The following is a 21696-nucleotide window of genomic DNA, read 5'->3' as shown; positions in this document are numbered from 1 at the left end:
CCCATGTCAGGACTCCTGGAGGACAGGCAGGTGCCAGCAGAGCTAACAGGAGCATTGAGCTGGGTGTGCCAGTGGCCTGTGCAGACTTCAATGTGACCATGCCTATGGAGGGGTTGCGCCAGCTGGAGGAGGGAGCCTGTGGGAACCTCAGGGAGTCATATCCTCCTGTAACTCAGTTCTATCGTAGAATCCTAAAATCCTGTTCCCCCAACACTGCCCTGGTCTATTGGGCTCCTGGAAGGGCAGTTCCTCCAGCTCACCCTGCCCTCCCAAGCCTATGCTGCCTCTCTTCTCCTTGGCTCCCCTAACTTATGAATGTGGCAACTTAGTTCTTCCAGAGGAACTTGCCAGACACTTTTCGAAAGAAATGAAAGCCCCTGAGAGACTTCCTCTTCTTGCAAGGTTAGTTTTGGTTTTATTTCCAATAGTGAGAGAGGTGCTCAGTTTCCTTTTCCAGTCAGCAATACACCCCCAAACACCCAGGTACGACATACCCTGAGAACCACCAGAATCCAGTCCTAGGCATCGAAGGTGTGACCCCCCTTTTTTTGGTGCTTTGTTTTTGGGTCACACGCATGATGGTGCATGGGGACCACCTCTGGCTCCATGCTTAGGAAAATGGTGCTTGGGACATAAGTTCAGCCTGTTTGCACTTCAGCCCCCCATCTATAAGCATTCTCGGGCCCTAAACACAGTTTCATTCAGAAACATGAAAGATGTATATAACCTGCAGCGGGTCTGGCTCCCCTGCCGCCCCTGCTCACTTTTCGGAACCCCAATGGAGCGCCCCCAGTAGCCTCAGCCCTAGCCCCAAGCACTCAGGCGGCCTCTCTGCCCCAGGTCGAAGCCGTGGCCGGGGTTCAGCCGCAGGAAATGCGCTCCTGAACTAGGGGATCATTTCCTGGGGACGCAGAAGTTCTTTTTCTTTTTCTTTTTTTAAATATTTTATTTAAACACCTTGATTACATACATGATTGTGTTTGGGTTTCAGTCATGTAAAGAACACCACCCATCACCAGTGCAACATTCCCATCACCAATGTCCCAAATCTCCCTCCTCCCCACCTGATCCCCGCCTGTACTCTAGACAGGCTTTCCATTTCTCTCATACATTCTCATTATTAGGACAGTCCAAAATGTACTTATTTCTCTAACTAAACTCATCCCTATTTGTGGTGAGCTTCCTGAAGTGAGCTGTAACTTCCACCTCTTTTCTCTTTTGTGTCTGAAAATTATAATTGCAAGAATGTCTTTCATTTTTCTTAAAACCCATAGATGAGTGAGACCATTCTACGTTTTTCTCTCTCTCGCTGACTTATTTCACTCAGTATAATAGATTCCGTGTACATCCATGTGCAGAAGTTCTAATTAGGGGCGATGCATCCCCCAAAAAACACGTAGGCCGGCCCTGCACAACGCCCAGAAAGCCTAGGCGCGGGGACACACCTCCCAGGAGGCCCCGCGCGCAACAGAACCACACTTCCCAGGAGGCCCCGCGCGCAGCAGCAGCCACACTTCCCAGGAGGCCCCACGCGCAGCAGCCACACTTCCCAAGAGGCCCCGCGCGCAGGCCCTCGGCGGCCGTCGCGGGTCATGTGACCCATCACGTGACCAGACGCTGTCACGAGTCGGCCCGGCCGGTCCCTCGGGCGGCGGGCATGGCCAACGTTTCCAAAAAGGTGTCGTGGTCCGGCCGCGATTTGGACGAGGACGAGGCGGTGCCGCTGCTGAACGGGGCCGGGCCCGCCGCCCGCCAGGTAAGCGGGGTTGACAGGGGCGCCGGTGCCCGGCCTGCCAGCCGATTGGAGCGGGCTGAGCCAGGTGGGCGCGGGACATGGGGGGTTCTTGGGCTCGCGCCCGCGTCCTGGACCGGGCGCGTCTCCCGGTGCGAGGAGCCGCGGCTTGGCACGGCCCGAGCCCTTTGCCATGGGCCATGTTCTCCTTGCAACGCCGATTGCAGGTTTGGGGGCGTGGGCTGGGGCGGTCCGGAGGCTCCCCGAGTTCTGGAACAGTGTCCCACTGTGCAGGTCCGACCTGCCCACACCACCACCTGAGTCTGTCGGCACGGGAAATGTTTGCTGGGTTTTATTTATTTTTGTTTGGTGGTCACACCCGGCGGCACCCAGGGGTTCCTCCTGGCTTTGCGCTCAGAAATTGCTCCTGGGGGGCCGGAGAGATAGCATGGAGGTAAGGCGTTTGTCTTTCATGCAGGAGGTCATCGGTTCAAATCCCGGCACCCCATATGGTCCCCCGTGCCTGCCAGGAGCAATTTCTGAGCCTGGAGCCAGGAATAACCCCTGAGCACTGCCGGGTATGACCCAAATTCCACAAAATAAATAAATAAATAAAAATAAAAACGAAACAGAAATTGCTCCTGGAAGGCACGGGGGACCATATGGGATGCCGGGATTCGAACCGCCGACTTTCTGCATGCAAGGCAAACGCTCTTTGAGCTGGGTGTGCTACCCCATGCTACCTCTCTCCGGCCCCATTTTTATTTCTTTTTGTTGTTGTTGTTGTTGTTGTTGTTTTGGGGTCACACCCGGCGGCACTCAGGGGTTACTCCTGGCTTTGCGCTCAGAAATCGCTCCTGGCAGGCTCCGGGGACCATATGGGATGCCGGGAATCGAACCACCCACCGTCTGTCCTGGGTTGGCAACGTGCAAGGCAAACACCCTATCCCACTGTGTTATTGCTTCAGTCCCCGGGTTTGTTCTCTTTTTCTTGAATAATGTTTCCTCTTTTTTTTTTTTTCTTTGTTTTGGTTTGGGGGCCACACTCAGCAATATTCAGATCCCTGGTTTTTGGCTTTGGGGGTCACTCCCAGAGGTGCTCAGGATATCATATAGGATGCAGGATTCTGGAGGCTCAAACATGGGTCAGGAAAGTCAAGTTCAGAAGACACAAGGATGGGTTGTGTCCTTCACGGGCACCAGAACAGCCGGGAGATGTGTCTGTCACCCACTTGCCATGATTTCTGTGAGCAGAGGTCTCTGGGTGTGATGGACTGGGGTCAGGGGTCTTGTGCAATACAGACCCTATGCCCACTGGCCCGGCAGCATCTGTTTGATGCTGAGTACAGCGGGAGGCTGTGATCCAGAGGCTCTGGGGTCCCCGCCTGGGCTGACCTCTCAGTAGGCGACGCTCCATGGCCGGAAGCTGAGCTGTTTACCCCCACCCCAGCTACCTGCACCAGTCCGTGCCGGCCATATGAGCACTGTGGAGCTGGATGACGAGCTCCTGGACCCGGTGAGTTGCTGCCACAACCTGGTGCAGGGCTCAGGTCACTGCAGGGCTGGGGGTCAGACCCAGTGGGCTGCAAGCAGGACTATCTCCTCTCCGTCCTTCTTCCTGGCCAGGGAGGGTGTAACAGGCTTTTGAAGCTTCTAGTGGCTGTGAGGAAGTTGTTCGTGAAAGTGGCCCTTTCCTGTCCCTGCCCTTCTGCTGTCGCTCCCTCCATCTGCCCCATGCTGGTTGCTGAAGAATTGGTCCACTGTTGATTTGGGGGGTGAACCTCTTGCAGCTTTGGGGGACTGTGTAGTTCTGGGACTCAGCTCCAGGGCCCCCTTGTATAACAGTGCTCCACACCCGAGCATCTCCCAGCCTGTCCTATTTCTGTGCTCACAGGTAAGGGTGGTATCAAATCTGCTGCTAGACACCGCAACTCCAGTGGGGCTTCCTCTCCCAGTGCCATTTCTTGGGCTGCCCACAGACCCCACCCTGCCGATTCCTGTCAGCAACTCTCTGGAATCCTCAGAACACTGCCCCCTCACTAGGACATGCCTGCTTCCTTGTTTGCAGTCAGAGCTGCCTCAACAGCACCCACCTGGCCACTGCCACAACCTCTCCAGGCCCCTCACTTAGGGTTTCTGAGGAAGGTCTCCTGGTGATGCTCTGTACCCAGCCAATGCCCTCCCGATCCCCCAGTGTGCCTGGCAGGACCATAGGTGTGGACGCTGCTCCTTATGGTTCTTCCTCCACAGCAGGCTGACCCTCCGCTGCCACAGCCCAAGGAGATTCCGCACAACGAGAAGCTTCTATCGCTCAAGTACGAGGTAGGCCTGCACCTCTTTCCCTGCACATCACTGCCACCGTGATCCTTTGGTCACGTGACCCTCAACCTCCTTCTGCTCCTCCTTGGCCCCCAGAGCCTAGACTATGACAACAGTGAGAACCAGCTGTTCCTGGAAGAGGAACGACGCATTAACCACACGGTGAGGTTATGGGGTGTGGGCCTAGGGTGTGGGCATGGGGAGGGCTGGGGGGCACGAGGGAATGGGCACAAAACAGCCTGGAGGGAATCACCGCACCCCGTGACTGATCCCCACACAGGCCTTCCGGACGGTGGAAATCAAACGCTGGTTTATCTGCGCAGTCATTGGCGTTCTTACGGGCCTAGTGGCCTGTTTCATTGACATCATGGTGGAAAACTTGGCCGACCTCAAATACCAGCTGGTTAAGGGCAGTATCCTTGTCCTCTAGTAGTGTGGGGTGGTGGGGGGGGGGGCAGCTATGAAGCTGGGGAGGCCCTTGACGAGAACAGACATCGATAAGTTCACGGAGAATGGGGGTTTGTCCTTCTCGTTGCTGCTATGGGCCTCCCTCAACGCTGCCTTCGTGCTGATTGGTTCTGCCATCGTCGCCTTCATAGAGGTATGGCCCGACTGCTCCCTGAGCCTGCCTCACCTGTGAGACCCTCTGGGCCATGCCAGCCAGCATGTCTTTCTCCTTCCAGCCAGTCGCTGCAGGAAGTGGGATCCCCCAGATCAAGTGCTTCCTCAACGGGGTGAAAATCCCTCATGTCGTCCGACTCAAGGTGAGTTCCTGCCATGGTGGGTGGGACACCCCAGCTCTGCATGCTTGGCCATGGTGCGTGAGTGTGCAGTGCAGGCACTGTTTTTGCCTGTCTCTCCCTTCCTTCCACTTTCCCTTTACCCTATATCCCTGATTTTGTGAGTGATGCTCTGTTTCCAAGTAGGAAGCTGGGGTCTCCCAGATTTCCAATGTGAAGGGAGATTTTAGGAACTGGAGCTAGGGTCAGCCATGAGATTGTGTGGCATGATGTCTGGTGCCCACACTGGAATGTTCATGCTATGAGCTTTGTGTAATGACTCAATGGGTTATTTTTTGGTGATGGTAGAGACCACATCCAGCTGTGCTCCTGGCTCTAAGCTCAGGAATTACTACTGGCAGGGAAACACATGGGATGCTAGGGACTCCAAATTGGGTTAACTGTGTGCAAGGCAAACGTCTGCAACCCCATTTAGCCTGCGGGTTCCAGGCCCAGGTAATCGGCGTAATCACTCACTCACAGGCAGGCTTCAGGAAGAATCATCTTTATTTAGGCCCTAGCCACCACATGTGTGTGGCCTACTCATAACCTTTCAAGCATACAGCCATCCTAGGCTTGCCCTGCGTCTTATCCTCTTTCAGCCATCTCCCTCAGAGAGCCCAGCAGGGCCAAAAGGCAAAAGCCCCTTAATCCCTTGGCTTCCGGGTTTATCTACCTATTCCAAGATCCCTCCCAGGAATGGGCCGGGCTTTGCAGGTAAAGTCACACCTATTATCCGGTACCCAAGACCCCTCCCAGAAATGGGTGGGTCTCAGGTCGCTACACGTAAATCCAGGGTGGAGTAACATTTCCCCCTTCTTTAAAATATAAAAAGAGCCTTTTGTAATTTTGACTCCACCTTTAGCCAAAGGTGGGTTAATATTTTCATGCAGCAACGTAATAAAGTGAAAATTAATATACCAGCCCTTTTCAAAAACATATTTTTGCAAAATATACTGTACACCTGTAACCTAAAATTTTATTAATGCTTTTTTACCAAGCACTATTCCAGAACTTTTATGTTCCTATACTTTTAAACTATATTGGGGGAACTTTATTGTTTCTATACCTTTCCTATACACAAGTACTTCAGCATACATGCATAACATACATTATAAAAACAGGCTAAGTACATTAAAATACACAATAAAACATTTTGCAATTGAAAATATTAACTATGAAAGACAACAAAACACATTTAAATTATAAAGAAAATGACTAAGACAAAGATGCAGGTGGTTAGAAATCAGATTTTAAATGGGCTAAGCTGTATTACCTTCCTATTATTTTTATTTTTTAACCACTAACTAACTAAAACTTATTCCATCACCAACTATGAGTAAAATATAAGACTACCCGCTTAGTTCCTATACTTAAAATGATTAATTTGTCCCACGCTGATCTCACCACGTGGCTTCTGTAAACTTGCTGGTTTGTTCCACGCTGATCTTACCACGTGGCTTCCTTTCAGTTTCAGGCCCCCGCAGACGGTTTTGTAGACCATGAGGTCGCAGGTTTGCTTCTGCTGTTTCACCTTTCCAGGCTTGCAGCGGAGCAAAAGCTGAGCTGAGCTGAGCTGAGGCGTTCCTGCTTTTGGGCTGATAGGAGCTTTTCGCCGCTTTTCCCCTCCGGGCAGCACTTAGCAAGCCAGTTTTCGGCCACAGCTTTTTTTTTTTTTTTTTTTTTTTGGGCCACACCCGTTTGACGCTCAGGGGTTACTCCTGGCTATGTGCTCAGAAATCGCCCCTGGCTTGGGGGAACCATATGGGACGCCGGGGGGATCGAACCGCGGTCCTTCCTTGGCTAGCGCTTGCAAGGCAGACACCTTACCTCCAGCGCCACCTACCCGGCCCCTCGGCCACAGCTTTTTTGCAGAGGGCTTTTGGATGTTCAAAGTTCAAAGTTATTTAAACTAAAAGTTCAGTCCGAAATTTTCAAAGTCGAAATCCAAATTCAAGCCAAAGGTCATTCTCAGAAAATCAGTCCATTTTAAATAGTCTTTTTTCTCCTCCGTTTCCAATTTAGACTTTTAATTAGTTTTTGAAGAGGCCGAGGTTTTTGTTTCTTGTAACAAAGTGTTAGTTTTGGGCCTGGGCCTGGGCTGGAGGTGATGCAAGCGTCCACCTCTCTTCTTTCAGTTGCCCTTCTTCCCCTGGAAGGGGTCACGGCCATGTTTGAACATTGTTGCACGTGGCCCAGGGTTTTGGGCTCAGTGCACCCGAAAAGAGCCAAAATGAAACTGAAAAGCAGAAATCTCACCATATTAGCTGTTTTCTTGGGTCCAGGATTTAGGTCAAAGTTCGGAGCGCCATTTGTAGTGTTAAATAATTAACGATGGGGCTGGATGGCGGTGGATTTCTCTCTGTGCCATCCCAGGCCACGTGGCTCAGCAACCCCCATGATCCGGCAGGTTCCAGGTTAGGCGAACGGCGGAATCAGACTCACAAGCAGGCAGACCTCAGGAAGCATTATCTTTATTCAGGCCCTGACCACCACAGGTGTGTGGCCTATCTCATAACCTTTTAAGCATTTAGCCATTCCAAACTTGCCCTGCGTCTTATTTCAGCCATTTCCCTCAGAGAGCCCAGCAGGGCCAAAAGGCAAAGACCCTTAACCCCCTGGCTCCCAGGTTTATCTACCTATTTCAAGACCCCTCCCCGGAATGGGCCGGGTCTTGCAGGTAGAGTTACGCCTACTATCCGTTTCCCAAGACCCCTCCCAGAAATGGGTGGGTCTCAGGGTCTTAAATAGGTACACCCACATTGGTCCCTGTTCGGGCGCCAATTGTAGTGTTAAATAATTAACAATGGGGCTGGATGGCGGTGGATTTCTCTCTGTGCCATCCCAGGCCACGTGGCTCAGCAACCCCCATGATCCTGCAGGTTCCAGGTTAGGCGAACGGCGGAATCAGACTCACAAGCAGGCAGACCTCAGGAAGCATTATCTTTATTCAGGCCCTGACCACCACAGGTGTGTGGCCTATCTCATAACCTTTTAAGCATTTAGCCATTCCAAACTTGCCCTGCATCTTATTTCAGACATTTCCCTCAGAGAGCCCAGCAGGGCCAAAAGGCAAAGACCCTTAACCCCCTGGCTCCCGGGTTTATCTACCTATTTCAAGACCCCTCCCCGGAATGGGCCAGGTCTTGCAGGTAGAGTTACGCCTACTATCCGGTTCCCAAGACCCCTCCCAGAAATGGGTGGGTCTCAGGGTCTTAAATAGGTACACCCACATTTTAACACTACACTTCACACTGTACTCTGGACCCATGACTCAGTGATTCAGAGATGACTTTCCTAGACCTGCTCAAGGGAGGGGCAGGCCTGGGTTGTGCACAGAGCTGGGCATGTCAATGCAATGCCTGGGTCCCTGCCTTGGCTTTTCCCTCTGACCCCGGACTCAGCACATGCCCTTTGTTCCAGACCCTGGTGATCAAGGTGTCCGGTGTGATCCTGTCGGTAGTGGGCGGCCTGGCTGTGGGCAAGGTAAGTGCATGTGGCCGGCCCCAAGCCCACAGGGTGGATCTTGCCCTCATTCAGCGGCTCTTCTGCATCTCTTTCCAGGAAGGCCCGATGATCCACTCTGGCTCTGTCATCGCTGCTGGAGTGTCCCAGGGGAGATCCACGTCACTGAAGCGAGATTTCAAGGTGTGTGGGGCTCTGTTCAACTGCGGGCCATGGATGGCAGAACGGCTGGGCACATCTGAAGGGTCTAGGGAAGGGTTGGTCTACCAACCAAACTTCTCAGAGGCCCCATATCTGGCAGTGGTGGTATATTTAGGGACTGGGGCTAGAACCCTGACTACTTGCAATGAAGTAGGCTCTAGTCGCCAGCCCTTGAAGTTCCCTGCCCTGAGTCTTCCATGTGCTGACTCTGCTCAGCATCTCTATAGTCTTGAATTTCTCAGGGGCCTTCTGCTCTTCATTCTTCCCTGGTGTTTTGTTTTGTCTTGGGTCCACACCCAGTGTTGCTCTGTACTTACTCCTGGCTCTGTCCTGAGAATTTATTCCTGGTGGACTAGAATGATAGCACAGCATAGGGCATTTGTCTTGTACACAGCCAACCTGTGACTGACTGTGGTGTTCCATCCCCAGCATCCTATATGGTACCCCAACCCTGCTAGAAGCAATTTCTGAACACAGAACCAGGAGTAACTCCTGAGCGCTGCCAGGTGTGACCCAAAAGTAAAAAAAAGAAAAGAAAGAAATCATTCCTGGCATGTTGTTTTAATATAAAATATAATGTCTAGGGCCTGGAGCAATAGCATAGTGATAGGGTGTTTGCCTTATAGGCGGCTGACCAGGACAGATCTAGGTTTGATCCCAGGCATCCCATATGGTTCTCCAATCCAGGAGCAAATTTTTTTTGGCTTGTTTGTTTTTTGGGCCACACCCAGTGATGCACACGGGTTACTCCTGGCTCTGTGCTCAGAATCACTCCTGGCAGGCACAGGGGACCATATGGGATGCCAGGATTCGAACCACCGTCCATTTGGTAGGCAAATGCTCTACCATTGTGTGCTATTTCTCCGGCCCCAAAGCCAGGAGTGATTTCTGAGCACAGAGCCAGGAGTAACCCCTGAGTGTCATCGGGTGTGCCTAGAAACCAATACATATATATATATATATATATATACACCTATATTTATATATAAATATTATACACATAGGCATATATAAATATATATAATATCTAACTAATGTCCACATGTCTGAGTGAGGCCTTTCTTGGCACAGCATGGCCTGGCACCTTTGGTGGAAGGTCTGAAGATGCAGGGTAGTAGTGACGAAAAAGTAATTCACAAGTGGGGCCAGAGAGATAGCATAGATATAAGGCATTTGCCTTGTATGCAGAAGGTCGGTGGTTCGAATCCCGGCACCCATATGGTCCCCTGTGCCTGACAGGGGCAATTTCTGAGCATAGAGCCAAGAGTAGCCCCTGAGTGCTGCCGGGTGTGACCCAAAAAACAAAAAAAACAAAAAAAAAAAAATTCATAAGCAGTCAGTTAAAAGTTTCATTGGAGTCAACCATCTTTATTCCAAGGTGCTTATTCCAAGCAGCTTCCTCTCTGCTGCTTCTCCTCTGGCTCTTTGCCTCTTTCTTCTCCCTTCTCCCCAGCCAGACCCTTTTCTTTATCCTATAGATCCCCACCTACCAGGGTGGGGGTGACCCTGTAATCCAGGTGTGATTGACATTTCAACAGAAAGTTTAGGGCTTTGGGGGAGGTATACCTTACACTGGCAGACTTGTGGGACCCTCTGGATATCAGGGATTGAACCCAGGTCAGCTGCATATAAGGTAAACACCCACCCTGCTGTTACCACTCCATCCCACTGTTGTCCTTCCCATACCTAGGTCTTTGGTCTTCGTCTGCTCATGAGTCAGTGCTCCCTTTTGAGGGATGTGCCCTCGAGGCCGTGCTGAGACCCTCCCCTCTCTGTCCCTGTCCCCCAGATCTTCGAGTATTTCCGCAGAGACACAGAGAAGCGGGATTTTGTCTCTGCTGGAGCTGCTGCTGGAGTGTCAGCTGCATTTGGTGCCCCCGTGGGTAAGGGCCTGTTCCAGCTCCCCCCCCCCCACTACTTTCCTGGGGACCCCCAACCTGCTCTCCTAGGAACCTTCTGCCAGCTTTGGCTCCTGAGCAAAGTCATGTATGCGTAGGCCTGTCTGCACAGGGAGGTGCCATAGGCTGCTGCTCCTGTTGCAGGTGGGGTCCTGTTCAGCTTGGAGGAAGGTGCCTCGTTCTGGAACCAGTTCCTGACCTGGAGGATTGTGAGTACTGAGGAACCTGTCCCTGTGCACCTCCCCGCGCCCCACCCAGCCCCATTCTGCTCCTCCCCATACTCCTGCAACCAGATCCTCTCTGCTTTTCGCCCCAGTTCTTCGCATCTATGATCTCCACCTTCACCCTGAACTTCGTCCTGAGCATTTACCACGGAAACGTGTGGGACCTGTCCAGCCCTGGCCTCATCAACTTCGGCCGATTTGACAGTGAGGTGATGTGCTGCTCCCGCCTGCATATGTGGTGGGCCTGGAGTTCAGACGGCCTTGCGGCACCTCAGGGGGCCAGTCCCAAGCTGCACCCCAGGGTCCCTACCACCATACACCCTATGCCCAGAGACCCTAGGGGCTGATCTGGTATGGGGAACAGCCCCCCCCCCCCCCCAGAGGTTTGTGACCACCGTGGGCCAGCCCGGGCTGCCTGTCTGAAAGTTGAGACACTGGCTTCTCTTCCCAGAAAATGTTGTATACCATCCACGAGATCCCCATCTTCATCGCCATGGGCGTGCTGGGTAAGGCCAAGCATGGGGGTACCAAGACAGAAGCATACCCCTCCCTGACGCACTCCCCTTCCCAAGAACAGAAACCGTAGCAGGGAGGCCCCTCGGGGCTCAGGGACCACATTGGGTACAGGCACCTGGCTGTGTTTGAGAGTCCAGGCGCTGGGATCCTGCCTTCCTCTCAGCCTCCATCTGCAGGAACTGGAGCCCATAGCCCCTGCCCTCTGCCCTCATGCATGCCCGCCCTCCCTCCCAGGTGGCATTCTTGGAGCTGTTTTCAATGCCCTCAACTACTGGCTGACGATGTTTCGAATCAGGTAAGTCGCTGTTCGAGCCGTGCAGTCCCACAGCTGCGGGGCCTCCTGCTGGTATTCTCAGGTGTATCCATTGGAGATAGGGCAGCACCATGGCCCACTACTTGTACCCTCTGCTACACCTATGTGCACCTGCTCGGCCAGGCCAGACTCACACCTTTAGCCCATAGACAGTGTCAGGAACTTGGTATGCAGCACTTATCTTGTGCTGTGAGGCCTGCCCCCCTCTGTCACCCACAGAGGTCGGGGATAGCAAGTGTTGGGCAGTGACAGAGCCCCACCTGTCCCCTGTAGGTACATCCACCGGCCCTGCCTCCAGGTGCTCGAGGCCATGCTGGTGGCTGCTGTCACAGCCACGGTGGCCTTCGTGCTCATCTACTCATCCCTCGACTGCAAGCCTCTGCGGGGGAGCTCCGTGTCCTACCCGCTGCAGGTGGGCCTGGGGATCCCAGGGGCACAGATCTACACATGCACATGTGTGTCCTCAGACATGTGTATGCAGATAACACACCTGCGCACAGGATACAGACATGCCACGGCACCCAGATGAGAGCACCTGGGAGCACAATACCTATGGGTGGGGGTCACCTGGGGGACCTATCTGCTACCTCTGTTTGTGCCCTGACCCCTGGGGCTTGTCTGCTGTCTCCATTCCTTCCTCATGCTCACCTCCAGCCCTTCCCCTAGCTCTTCTGTGCAGATGGTGAATACAACTCAATGGCCGCCGCCTTCTTCAACACCCCAGAGAAAAGTGTGGTCAGACTTTTCCACGACCCCCCAGGTACCCCCTGCAGGCGGGCACAGAGGACCCGGGTGGGCTTGGGTTCTACAGCCTGCCGGTCTCTTCTCTCACGCAGCAGCCTTCGGCCCATCCTCACAGGCTCCTATAACCCCCTCACACTGGGCCTCTTCACCCTCGTCTACTTCTTCCTGGCCTGCTGGACCTACGGGCTAACTGTGTCTGCTGGCGTCTTCATCCCCTCACTGCTTATCGGCGCCGCCTGGGGCCGCTTGTTCGGCATCTCCCTGTCCCACCTCACAGGAGATGCGGTGAGGCCCCCATGCTGAGATGGGCCAGGACCCACCCACAGTCCCGAGTGTGTGTGTGTGGCCTGAGGATGTGGGGACAGTCACAGCCTCATACCAGCTGAGCTGTTGAGGCTTTGTGTGGGCGTGCATGTGTATCCACCCAGTTGTGTGTTATGTGTGTGTCTTTGTACATGTGTGCTCATGTATCTGTGGTGCATATGTGAGCTAAAGACCCCCCACGTCCTGTGTTCCCACAGATCTGGGCTGACCCTGGCAAATATGCCCTGATGGGGGCTGCTGCTCAGCTGGGTGAGTTCGGCCTGCAGGGGGCTTCGAGGTGGGGCACTTGCTGGAAGGCTGCTGATAGATAGAATATCCACCCCCATCTGAGGCCTCCTGGGGGATGGATGGTACCAGAACAGCGGGACTGGCGGCTCCTGAGCAGCCTGAGCCTGTCGGTCCCTACAGGCGGGATCGTGCGGATGACGCTGAGCCTGACAGTCATCATGATGGAGGCTACAAGCAATGTCACCTACGGCTTCCCCATCATGCTGGTGCTCATGACCGCCAAGATCGTGGGCGACGTCTTCATTGAGGTCTCTAGCTAGGCCTGGGGGTGTGGGCTGGGCCTCACAAGGCACCCACTGACACCCCCCATCTCCTCCAGGGCCTGTACGACATGCATATCCAGCTGCAGAGCGTCCCCTTCTTGCACTGGGAGGCGCCTGTCACTTCCCATGCACTCACCGCCAGGTACCGCCTTGGGAACCCGGGGGAAGGTACCAGAACCTCAGGGAGGTGACAGGCGTCCCTGATAGGATCCCTGCCTGTCTTTCAGGGAGCTAGTCATGGAGTCCTCTCTTTTCCTCAGGGAAGTGATATGGGGGTCCCTGTCTGTCCCGCAGGGAGGTGATGAGCACGCCCGTGACTTGCCTGCGCAGACAGGAGAAGGTGGGCGTCATTGTGGATGTCCTCAGCGACACCAGCTCCAACCACAATGGTTTTCCTGTTGTGGCACCTGCCGGTGACCCCCAGGTACCTGCCCAGTACCTGCCCAGGGCCTGGCCCTACCACTGCCCTCCTATGTGCATATGTGGGGCTCAAGTACTCCCCACCCAGCTTGGCTTCTCCCCTCCACAGCCAGCCCGGCTCCAAGGCCTCATCCTGCGCTCACAGCTCATCGTGTTACTGAAACACAAGGTAGGTGTGGGCGAGGTTGACGGCTCCCCGGGTCCTTGGACTCTCAGGGTCACTGGCTCACATCCCGGCACCCCGGCACAGGTTTTCATGCAGAGGTCCAGCCTGATGCGGCGGCGGCTGCGGCTGAAGGACTTCCGGGACGCCTACCCGCGCTTCCCGCCCATCCAGTCCATCCATGTGTCCCAGGATGAGCGCGACTGTACCATGGACCTCTCCGAGTTTATGAACCCCTCGCCTTACACTGTGCCCCAGGTACCACATGGGGCGGGACCTGCTGAGGCCGGGGGCAGAGTGGGGAGCTGTGGGGGATAAAAGAAGAGCTGGACCTTCTCCCTGTAGGAGGCATCTCTGCCGAGGGTCTTCAAGCTATTCCGGGCTCTGGGCCTGCGGCACCTTGTGGTGGTGGACAACCACAATCAGGTGAGGGTTCCCCACCCCCCTCAGCCCAGCCCCCACCTCTACCTTGCCCCCCACCTCAGTCCTGGCCTGCACACACCTGCCTTCACTCCCTCAGGTGGTGGGACTCGTGACCAGAAAGGACCTGGCCAGGTACCGGCTGGGGAAGGGGGGTTTGGAGGAGCTCGCCCTGGCCCAGACGTGAAGCTGCAGTGCCCCTGCTCGGCACCGGGATGGACACGGCTCCTGCAAACCATGATACCCCAGACACTTCTCTACTGCTCCGTCCTAAGCCCATGTGCATTCATACATGTGTATATGTGTGTGCGTGTGCACCTGTCATAGGGTGTCCCCGGGCTCAAGGCAGCTCCGGGCCACTGAGAGGACAGGAGTGGCCTGGCCCAGGCCCTGGACTTTGGGACCACTGTGGCCAGAGGGCAGGCCCCCGGGTCCCGCAGGGCAGCAATGGAGTCCCTTCCCCTTCCAACTGGAGTTCAGGCCACTGCGTCACAGGGGCTTCGGAGCTTGGTGCAGCGACCCTGTGTGGCCTGTCCACCGGACAGTGTTCAGAGCCAGCAACACTGCCCCTGTGCTGGGCTGATAGACCTTGGCTGATTGACTCACGGTGCTCTAGGGAGCACCAGCCAACACTGCCTGACAGGGCTTTTCCAGGTCGGGTGAGGGTCTGAGTGGGTGTAATAAAAACATTTTCCTTATGGCTACTTGGCTCTTCCCAGTGACAGCTTCAGGCCCCTGGATGTGGTGTGGGGTCTGGAGGGGGGACACACACAGGAGCCCTGGAAGCTGGTGCAGTGGGCACACGGGAATCACTGGCGTGCCAGACTTGCCCCAAGTCCTTGACTCTACTGTGTCCATCAGTTTTTCTCCAGGCCCCCCAAGCAGGCACATTACACTGGGCTTCTTCATAGGGCCTATTGCCTTTGACATCCTTGTACCTGGTCACTTCACTTGGGCAGAAAGACCCTAAGGATGGGGCTGGAGCCATAGCACAGCGGTAAGGTGTTTATCTTGCATGCAACTAACACAGGATGGATGGTGGTTCAAATCCCGGCATCCCATATAGTCCCCTGAATGCCCCAGGTGTGACCCCCCCAAAAAAAACAAAAACCCTAAGGAGGAAGTAAGGGATAAACTCACTGTCCCTGAGGGAGTTACAGCCCTCACTACCCTTGAGAGGTTTCCACGTCTCATCTGTTTCTGGTGGTCTCACAGCCCTGGGTGGTAGGTGTCAGGTGGGGGCTCTAACTGACTTGGCTGTGCAGGAAGTGTGTCTGAAAGTGGAGACCTTGTCTATGGCAGGTGCATCAGTGGTGCGGGTTATGGGAGCTGACTAGCCCCTTGTGCCCTTGCTGAAATAGCTGTGACAGGGCCACTTCCCTGCTTAGTCTGAGTGGCCATGAGCCAAGAAAGGCTCTGTTTCACTGGCAGTTGGCCGTGGGCCACAAGGTTCTGGCCAGCCAGGAAAGTTCCAGAAGCACCGGTGACCTACCTCCATCGTGTCTAGGAAGGAGAGGTGTGAGGGCAGTTGCCCTGCGTTGGTCTGGTGTGCCCCTTGTGGGTACTGCCCATAGCCTGGCCTCCTGACCACCCTGAAGAGCAGCAGGCCAGAGGCTCCAAGAACTGCCAGGGTGGCTGAGGCCCCTTACTCCCCGGGGCCATCAGGGCCCACCTGGCCCAGCCCCATGTCCCTGGAGGACCTAGAGATACTCCTGAGAGATGGGGTCCCCAGTGTTGAGCCCCTGAGCATGGGGGAGTCCTCAGACCAACTTGAGTCCAGTGACTTAGTGTCCACTTCTGCCCCCCTGGAGCCGGACAGCCCTAGAGGATGGGAGCAGCTGGAGCAGAGGTGGGCAAAGCGGCTGCTGGGGGTGGGGGCAGCGTAGGTCGGGCCTCTCAGTGGTACCAGCGCCTGGCCTGTTCCAGGGTGGCTTTGCTGCAGACTGAGGTGGTGGCACTAGGCACACACAGGGACCACTGCGAGCGCGCCATGCTCGGGCTGCTGCGGGAGCTGCTTCAGGTGCGCACCCGCCTGCAGCAGCAGGAAACAGAGCTGGGGGCGCTGCAGCGCGAGGTGCAGAGGTCGGCCAGGATCCCCGAGAAGGAGGCTCCGCAGGTGAGAGGTCCATCGGGGCACCCCAGCTGCCTGTTGTGCCTTGTCTGAGCACCAGATGGCGCCTGCCCCAGCCCATGCTTTCTTCTTGCAGAGGCAAATGCAGATTCTGGACAAGAGGTACCACAGGGCCACAAGGATGCAAGGATTCAGGGATGCTGGGACTTAGGGATGCTGGGGTCTAGGAATACTGGAATGCAGGAATTCATGGACTCTGGGATGCTGGGACAGAGGGACACTGGGACACAAGTCAGGCAGGAGGGTTCCCCATGAGATTGCTGCTGCTACTGCAGACTACTGGAGGTCCGGGACACCCTGAGTCGCATCAGGAGGCAACAGGCACTGCAGGATTCGGAGCGGAAGGGAGCAGAGCAGGAGGCTGCACTCAGGTGTGAGGGGCCAGGCATCGGGCAGGGCCAGGACCCCCTCAGATCCAGAATCCTCTCCCCATAGTTCCACAAGGCTGGTGTTGAGAAGTAGACACTGTCCCGCCACAGGAAGAGGCAGATGACCAGCTCACCCCTCCCCTTCAGTCCTTGTCTCCAATGGGGTCCCAGAAATTATTTCCTGTGGGTGGCCAACTGGATAGGTCTGTGGGGGGGCCATACTGGCCCTACGGTGCCCCAGCCCATCCCAGTTCCTTCCCCAGGTTCGCCCAGCTGTCAGAGGAACTGAAGCAGGAGGGTCAGGCACGGGAAGCAGCCTGCGGCTCCCTTCGGCAAGGCCAGGAGGAGGCCAGCCAGAAGGTGGAGCTGGACATGGCCCGGATGCAGGTATCCCTGGAGTCGTGCCCCTGTGTCCAGGCTTTCCCCTCATGTCCTTTCCTCCCGCCTGGTCTGTGTTCATGAGCCACAGCAGCAGCCCTCGTATGCAAAGTGCATATTCCAGACAGTTCTGCTACTCTCCCCTGCCTGTTTCTCTCCTTCCCAGGGCCCTGGGAACTTCCTAAACACACTTCCTTAAACGGGTCTGTGCAGGGGGCGCACAGAGTCTTGAGTCCCACCAAGAGTGTCTCCTCCCCCTGTGGCCCCTCCTGGGCCGAGGGTCCCTACAGACACACACCAGGTACTACACTTACTATGCGTACCCAGGTCAATGGGACTGCTGCCAGGCTGTCAGCTGATCAGGTGCCAGAAGCACAAGGCTGTGGGATTACTTTGTGAAGTGCCCTGAAAACTGCTGTGTGAGCAAACTGGCAAACTGTGCCAGTGAAGTGTGATGGGCACCAGCCAGAAACAGAGACAGTGTCATGGGCAGACACATGGCTCCCTGCAGATGGGCTGTGTTCCTGCCCAGAGTGGATGAGGCACCAGCCACAGCACTCCACAAGGAGCGGGTGCAGAAATAGGGAGGGGACCACATAGGCACCCTGAACCTCCACAAAACTGGCACCTGAACACAGAACCGGGAGTAAACCTGAACACTGCTGAGTGGTTTGGCCCTCGCACCAAGGTCACAGATGCATTTGGCTACGGTTCCCCTAGGAAGTGTGAGAGTTTCCAGGTACCTGGTGGGTCCAGTGCTTTCCTCCTTAGAGTGTCCCAGCCGGCTGGGTATAGAGGTATAGGGGCACAGGAGCACAGAGGCTGTGAGGGCAGAGGCCTCGTGGCTACCAGAATACCGGGCCCCCCCGCCCGGGGTGACTGTCTGCAGGCGCAGGTCACCAAGCTGGGGGAGGAGATGAGCCTGCGGTTCCTCAAGAGGGAGGCCAAGCTGTGTGGCTTCCTGCAGAAGAGTTTCCAGACTCTGGAGAAGGTGGGACCCCAGGGCAGGCGCGGGGGCTGGGGACCCAGCTGCCCAGCTGCTCCCACCGACCAAGCGCCCCTTGCAGCGGATGAAAGTCACAGAGACCATGCGGCTCAAGGCCGAGGACAGCCTGCGAGAGGAGCTGGACAAGCGGTGGCAGAAGCTGCAGGAGCTAGATGAGGCGCATCTGCAGGCATTGCGGGAGCAGTGGGAGGTGGAGCAGCCTCGGGGTTGCTGTGGAAGTGGGTGGGCAGGGGGCCGGAGATTTAGCACAGAGGTAGGGCGTTTGCCTTGCACACAGGCCAACCTAGGATGGACCCGGAGTCAATCCCTGCATATGATGACCCAGCATGCCAGGAGTAACCCCTGAGTGCTGCTGGGTGTGGCCCCCTCATTAAAAAAAAAAAGTGGGTGGGCAGGATGTTGGGAGGGGCAGAGAACTCAGAAGTGGGTAAATGGGTGGGGTGTGGACCTGGAGTAGGCGGGGAATAGATGGGATGGGCAGGGCTAGATCTGAAGTGAAGGGTTTGGGTGGGGCAGGCAGGACCTTAAGTGGGCAGAACATGAGAGGGGAAGGTGGGAAGGTGTTATGGAGCCTGGAGTGGGTGTGGCAGGCCATGGGTGGTATCAAGAATGGGTGGGAAATGGATGAGATGGACGTGATAGGACCTGGAGTAGGGAGGCGTGATCTGGAATGGGTATGGCTGTGTGCGGTGGGCAGGGCCATCCCTTCCCAGCGCCTCCCTTGCAGCAGGAGGAGCAACGTCTCACTGAGCGGTGTCAGAGCCTGGACGAGACCGTGGTCCGCTTGACCACGTTTGTGCGGCAAAACCAAGTGTCCCTGAACCACATCCTGGTGACTCAGCAGAAGGCACTGTGGGTGACCTTTGAGTGCGGATACTGTGATTTGAGGGATCCTCCCAGGGTTGCCTGGGAAGGAAGTTGGGGTTCCTCCATTGAGTGCCTCTGAAGGGTCAGGTCTGTGGCTGCACAGGGGCCCACCCTACTGAAGCATGGTCTTGGGGGACCCTACCAGGGATACCAAGGGGCAGCTGGAGGAGAGCCGGGCAGAGGAAGTAGCCTCCTATCTACAGGAGAGCCAGGACAGCCTGGAGGCCATGCGGATGGCAGGGGCATTGGCACAGCGGAAGACTCAGGATGCCCTGGAGTTGGTAAGGGCAGGCACAGGGCAGAGTAAGGTGTCCCCAGGGTAGGGTATGGAACGGAGGTGAGGTGTCCCCAGGGGCCCATACCTTCAACTCAGAATTGCCTGGAAGAGCAGGCAGGAAGTGCGGTGCAGTATCCACACTCTGCCTATCTCCACAGCTCCGGGAAAAGAATCAGGCCCTGGACTCATCTGTGGCCCAGCTAGTCTGGCAGATAAAAGACCTGAGCGACCACTTTCTGGCCCTGACTTGGAGGCTGGACCTGCTGGAGCAGACGCTAGGCCTAAGGCTGAATGAGGCAAGGGATGAGAGGACCCTGTCTGTCCCTTTCCCCTGCCTCTCCACCAGGCTCCTCCCTCAACCCCTCCTCTCCGTAGCTGCTCCAGGAGTTGCTCACAAGCGCCTCTCAGCTGCTCATGGCTCTGGGCATCCCCCACACCTACCAGGTACCTCAAGGCACCAAAGCCTTGGAGGACTCACATACATACACTGCCCAAACTGCAGAGACCACCTCCCCACCATGACACTTCGCTTCTGCTCTGTCTGGCACCTGGATAGGGGACGTCAAGGTAGCTTGATGGCAATCTGAGCTGCAGCCACAACAGCCCTCCTGGCCTCCCCACACCACCATGGTTGAGTGGGCATGAGGCTTCCCTGTGCTTCTCATGGCCATGTGGCTGTCCCCGATCCCAGGCAAAGAGCGAATGGGAGCACCTCCAGCAGGACCTCCAGGCAAGCCTGGCTCAGGGCCAGCAAGAAATGGAGACACAGCTGAGGGAAGTGCAGGAGACGGTGGCTAGCCTGCCCCGGCAGGTGGGTCAGGTGGGCGGGTCTGCATACAGACCCCAGCACACAAGGCCAAACACACACCCATCCACACATGCACACACAGATTCACATGTTCACATGTTCATGGACATATGCTCATGGACATAGGTTGTATGTGTGCACCCACAGAGCCATACAAATACTGCCATACACAACACATACTCAGACATACAGCCACACACAAGCACACAGCTGGCCACACACAGAGGACACTCAGGCAGACACACACAGCCACAAACACATGCCACCCTCAGCACCTGCCCCTGGCCTTGCAGATAGAGACTCTCTGGGACAAGTGTGTCTTTCATAAGACGGATTTGGACCTCAGGATCTCTGCTGAAGGGCAAACCAGGTGAAGTGGCCGGGAGGATGGAGGTGGGTAGGGCTGCCTCTGAGCCAACCTGTGACAAACTTCTGGGCCCGGCCCAGCCCTGGCAGCCATGTCCTTCCAGTCCCCTACTAGTCCCTGTCTCTGCCTATGCTGCTCTAGCCTTGTCCAGGCACACCCCCTCCCCAACATTGCCTGGCGCAGGGCCCAGCCCAGGTATCCTGTGCCTGCAGAGAGATGGCGCTTGGGGCCTTGCAGCAGGACCTGGCTGCACTGCTGGGTGCTGTGCAGCTGCTCAAGGACGACAACCCTGGGCGCAAGATCGCTGAGATTCAGGGCAAACTAACCACGGTACCAGGCCTCCCCCAACCCAGAGGGGTTCAGGGCCAAAGCCCAGAGTGTCCATGTGATCCCAGAACCACAGCTCGCCTCGGGAGCACCTTGGCGGCCCCAAATCAACTCCCAGATCCCTGGCTCTCCTGGGCTGAGGACCAACCGGCTCCTGGATAGTGCCCACAGCAGGCGGGCATGGGGGTTTGCATAATTAGTTTCAGAACCAAATCTTGAGACTGGAAAACAGCATGCAGGACCACAAGGCCATCCAGAACCTCAAGTTTAATACGGAAACCAAGCTGGTGAGACCCGACGCCATCGGCGACACACTGTGCGGGGTGGCCTGACCAAGTGCCCCAGTTGCATTTCCTGGCAGCTAAGGCCAGTCTTATCTAGGGAGATAAAGCCCAGTGACTGTCCCACCCCTGCGATCCTCTGTTTCTCTGTCCGCCGTCCAGTTCATCCTTTTGTTGGCAGCGCTCGGAGGCTATGGCTGCCCTGCGAGAGAATGTGATGCGTCTATGGGCTGAGCAAGGCTGGGGGACACCGGCGCGGCAACATCTCTTCATCAAGGACGCAGCTCCCGACATGCTGGTCCCCATGAACCGCTGGGGCGTCTACCAGGCCTTGAGGTGGGCAGTGGGAGCCTCTAGAAGGGAGGGGGCTGGATTTTTTTAGGGGGCCAGGGGCGGGGCTGGGAGCCAGGGCTGGGCTTAGCAATTGGGCATGTCAGAAGTGGGTGGAACCTGAGTAGGAAGGGGGGGCTTAAGGTGGGACACAGGTGATTGGTGTAGGGGCGGGGTTATAGATGCGGCAGGGCTGGGGCGAAGCCAAAATCTGGAGGGCCAGGGAGCTGGTGCAGCAGAGACGGCGAACCTGTGTCCTTGTGCCCCGAAGGTGGCTACAGTGGAAGACGATGCTCCTGGGCCTTCTGCCAAAGCGTAGGCCTAGGCCTCGGCCTCTCGACGCTGCCGCTGCCGTGCATCCACTCCGGCACCACCAACAGCCCCCGCACCAGCCCAAGTCACTGCCTCTGCCCCCCAAATAAAGCAGCAGTACCTTTTTCTGTCAGAACTCCAGGCTCCCTCTGGGCCCCTGATTCTTCCAGATCCA

At 56.0% G+C, this 21696-nt stretch overlaps 2 protein-coding genes across 4 annotated transcripts; both read left to right on the top strand.

The window, feature by feature from the left end:
* The first annotated feature begins 1627 nt into the window (after nucleotides 1-1627).
* On the top strand, nucleotides 1628-14773 carry CLCN7 (chloride voltage-gated channel 7). 3 transcript variants are annotated; one of them, XM_049768348.1, is made up of 25 exons: nucleotides 1628-1756; nucleotides 3183-3248; nucleotides 3986-4054; nucleotides 4148-4213; nucleotides 4332-4464; nucleotides 4543-4652; nucleotides 4735-4815; nucleotides 8254-8316; nucleotides 8395-8478; nucleotides 10286-10379; nucleotides 10539-10603; nucleotides 10711-10827; nucleotides 11070-11124; nucleotides 11369-11429; nucleotides 11721-11859; nucleotides 12114-12207; nucleotides 12307-12476; nucleotides 12713-12764; nucleotides 12924-13051; nucleotides 13123-13208; nucleotides 13361-13490; nucleotides 13596-13655; nucleotides 13737-13907; nucleotides 13995-14075; nucleotides 14170-14773. In XM_049768348.1, the coding sequence occupies exons 1-25, from the start codon at nucleotides 1658-1660 to the stop codon at nucleotides 14254-14256; spliced, it is 2361 nt and encodes a 786-aa protein (XP_049624305.1). In that variant the 5' UTR covers nucleotides 1628-1657; the 3' UTR covers nucleotides 14257-14773. The 3 variants fall into 3 exon arrangements, with proteins under 3 accessions (XP_049624305.1, XP_049624304.1, XP_049624306.1); XM_049768347.1 differs by having other exon boundaries at nucleotides 3983-4054; XM_049768349.1 differs by lacking the exon at nucleotides 3183-3248 and having other exon boundaries at nucleotides 3983-4054.
* Nucleotides 14774-15817: 1044 nt separating this feature from the next.
* On the top strand, nucleotides 15818-21657 carry CCDC154 (coiled-coil domain containing 154). Its single transcript, XM_049768856.1, has 16 exons — nucleotides 15818-15918; nucleotides 15996-16202; nucleotides 16273-16302; nucleotides 16476-16571; nucleotides 16832-16955; nucleotides 17836-17937; nucleotides 18014-18142; nucleotides 18680-18804; nucleotides 18965-19100; nucleotides 19255-19392; nucleotides 19788-19907; nucleotides 20198-20274; nucleotides 20484-20601; nucleotides 20799-20885; nucleotides 21061-21215; nucleotides 21481-21657. Exons 1-16 carry the CDS (start codon nucleotides 15818-15820, stop codon nucleotides 21629-21631), a joined length of 1896 nt encoding a protein of 631 aa, XP_049624813.1. The 3' UTR covers nucleotides 21632-21657.
* The last annotated feature ends 39 nt before the right edge of the window (nucleotides 21658-21696 follow it).

The sequence above is a fragment of the Suncus etruscus genome, chromosome 2 (assembly GCF_024139225.1).
Source record: "Suncus etruscus isolate mSunEtr1 chromosome 2, mSunEtr1.pri.cur, whole genome shotgun sequence".
Lineage (NCBI taxonomy): Eukaryota > Metazoa > Chordata > Mammalia > Eulipotyphla > Soricidae > Suncus > Suncus etruscus.
This window is presented reverse-complemented; position numbering and strand designations above follow the sequence as displayed.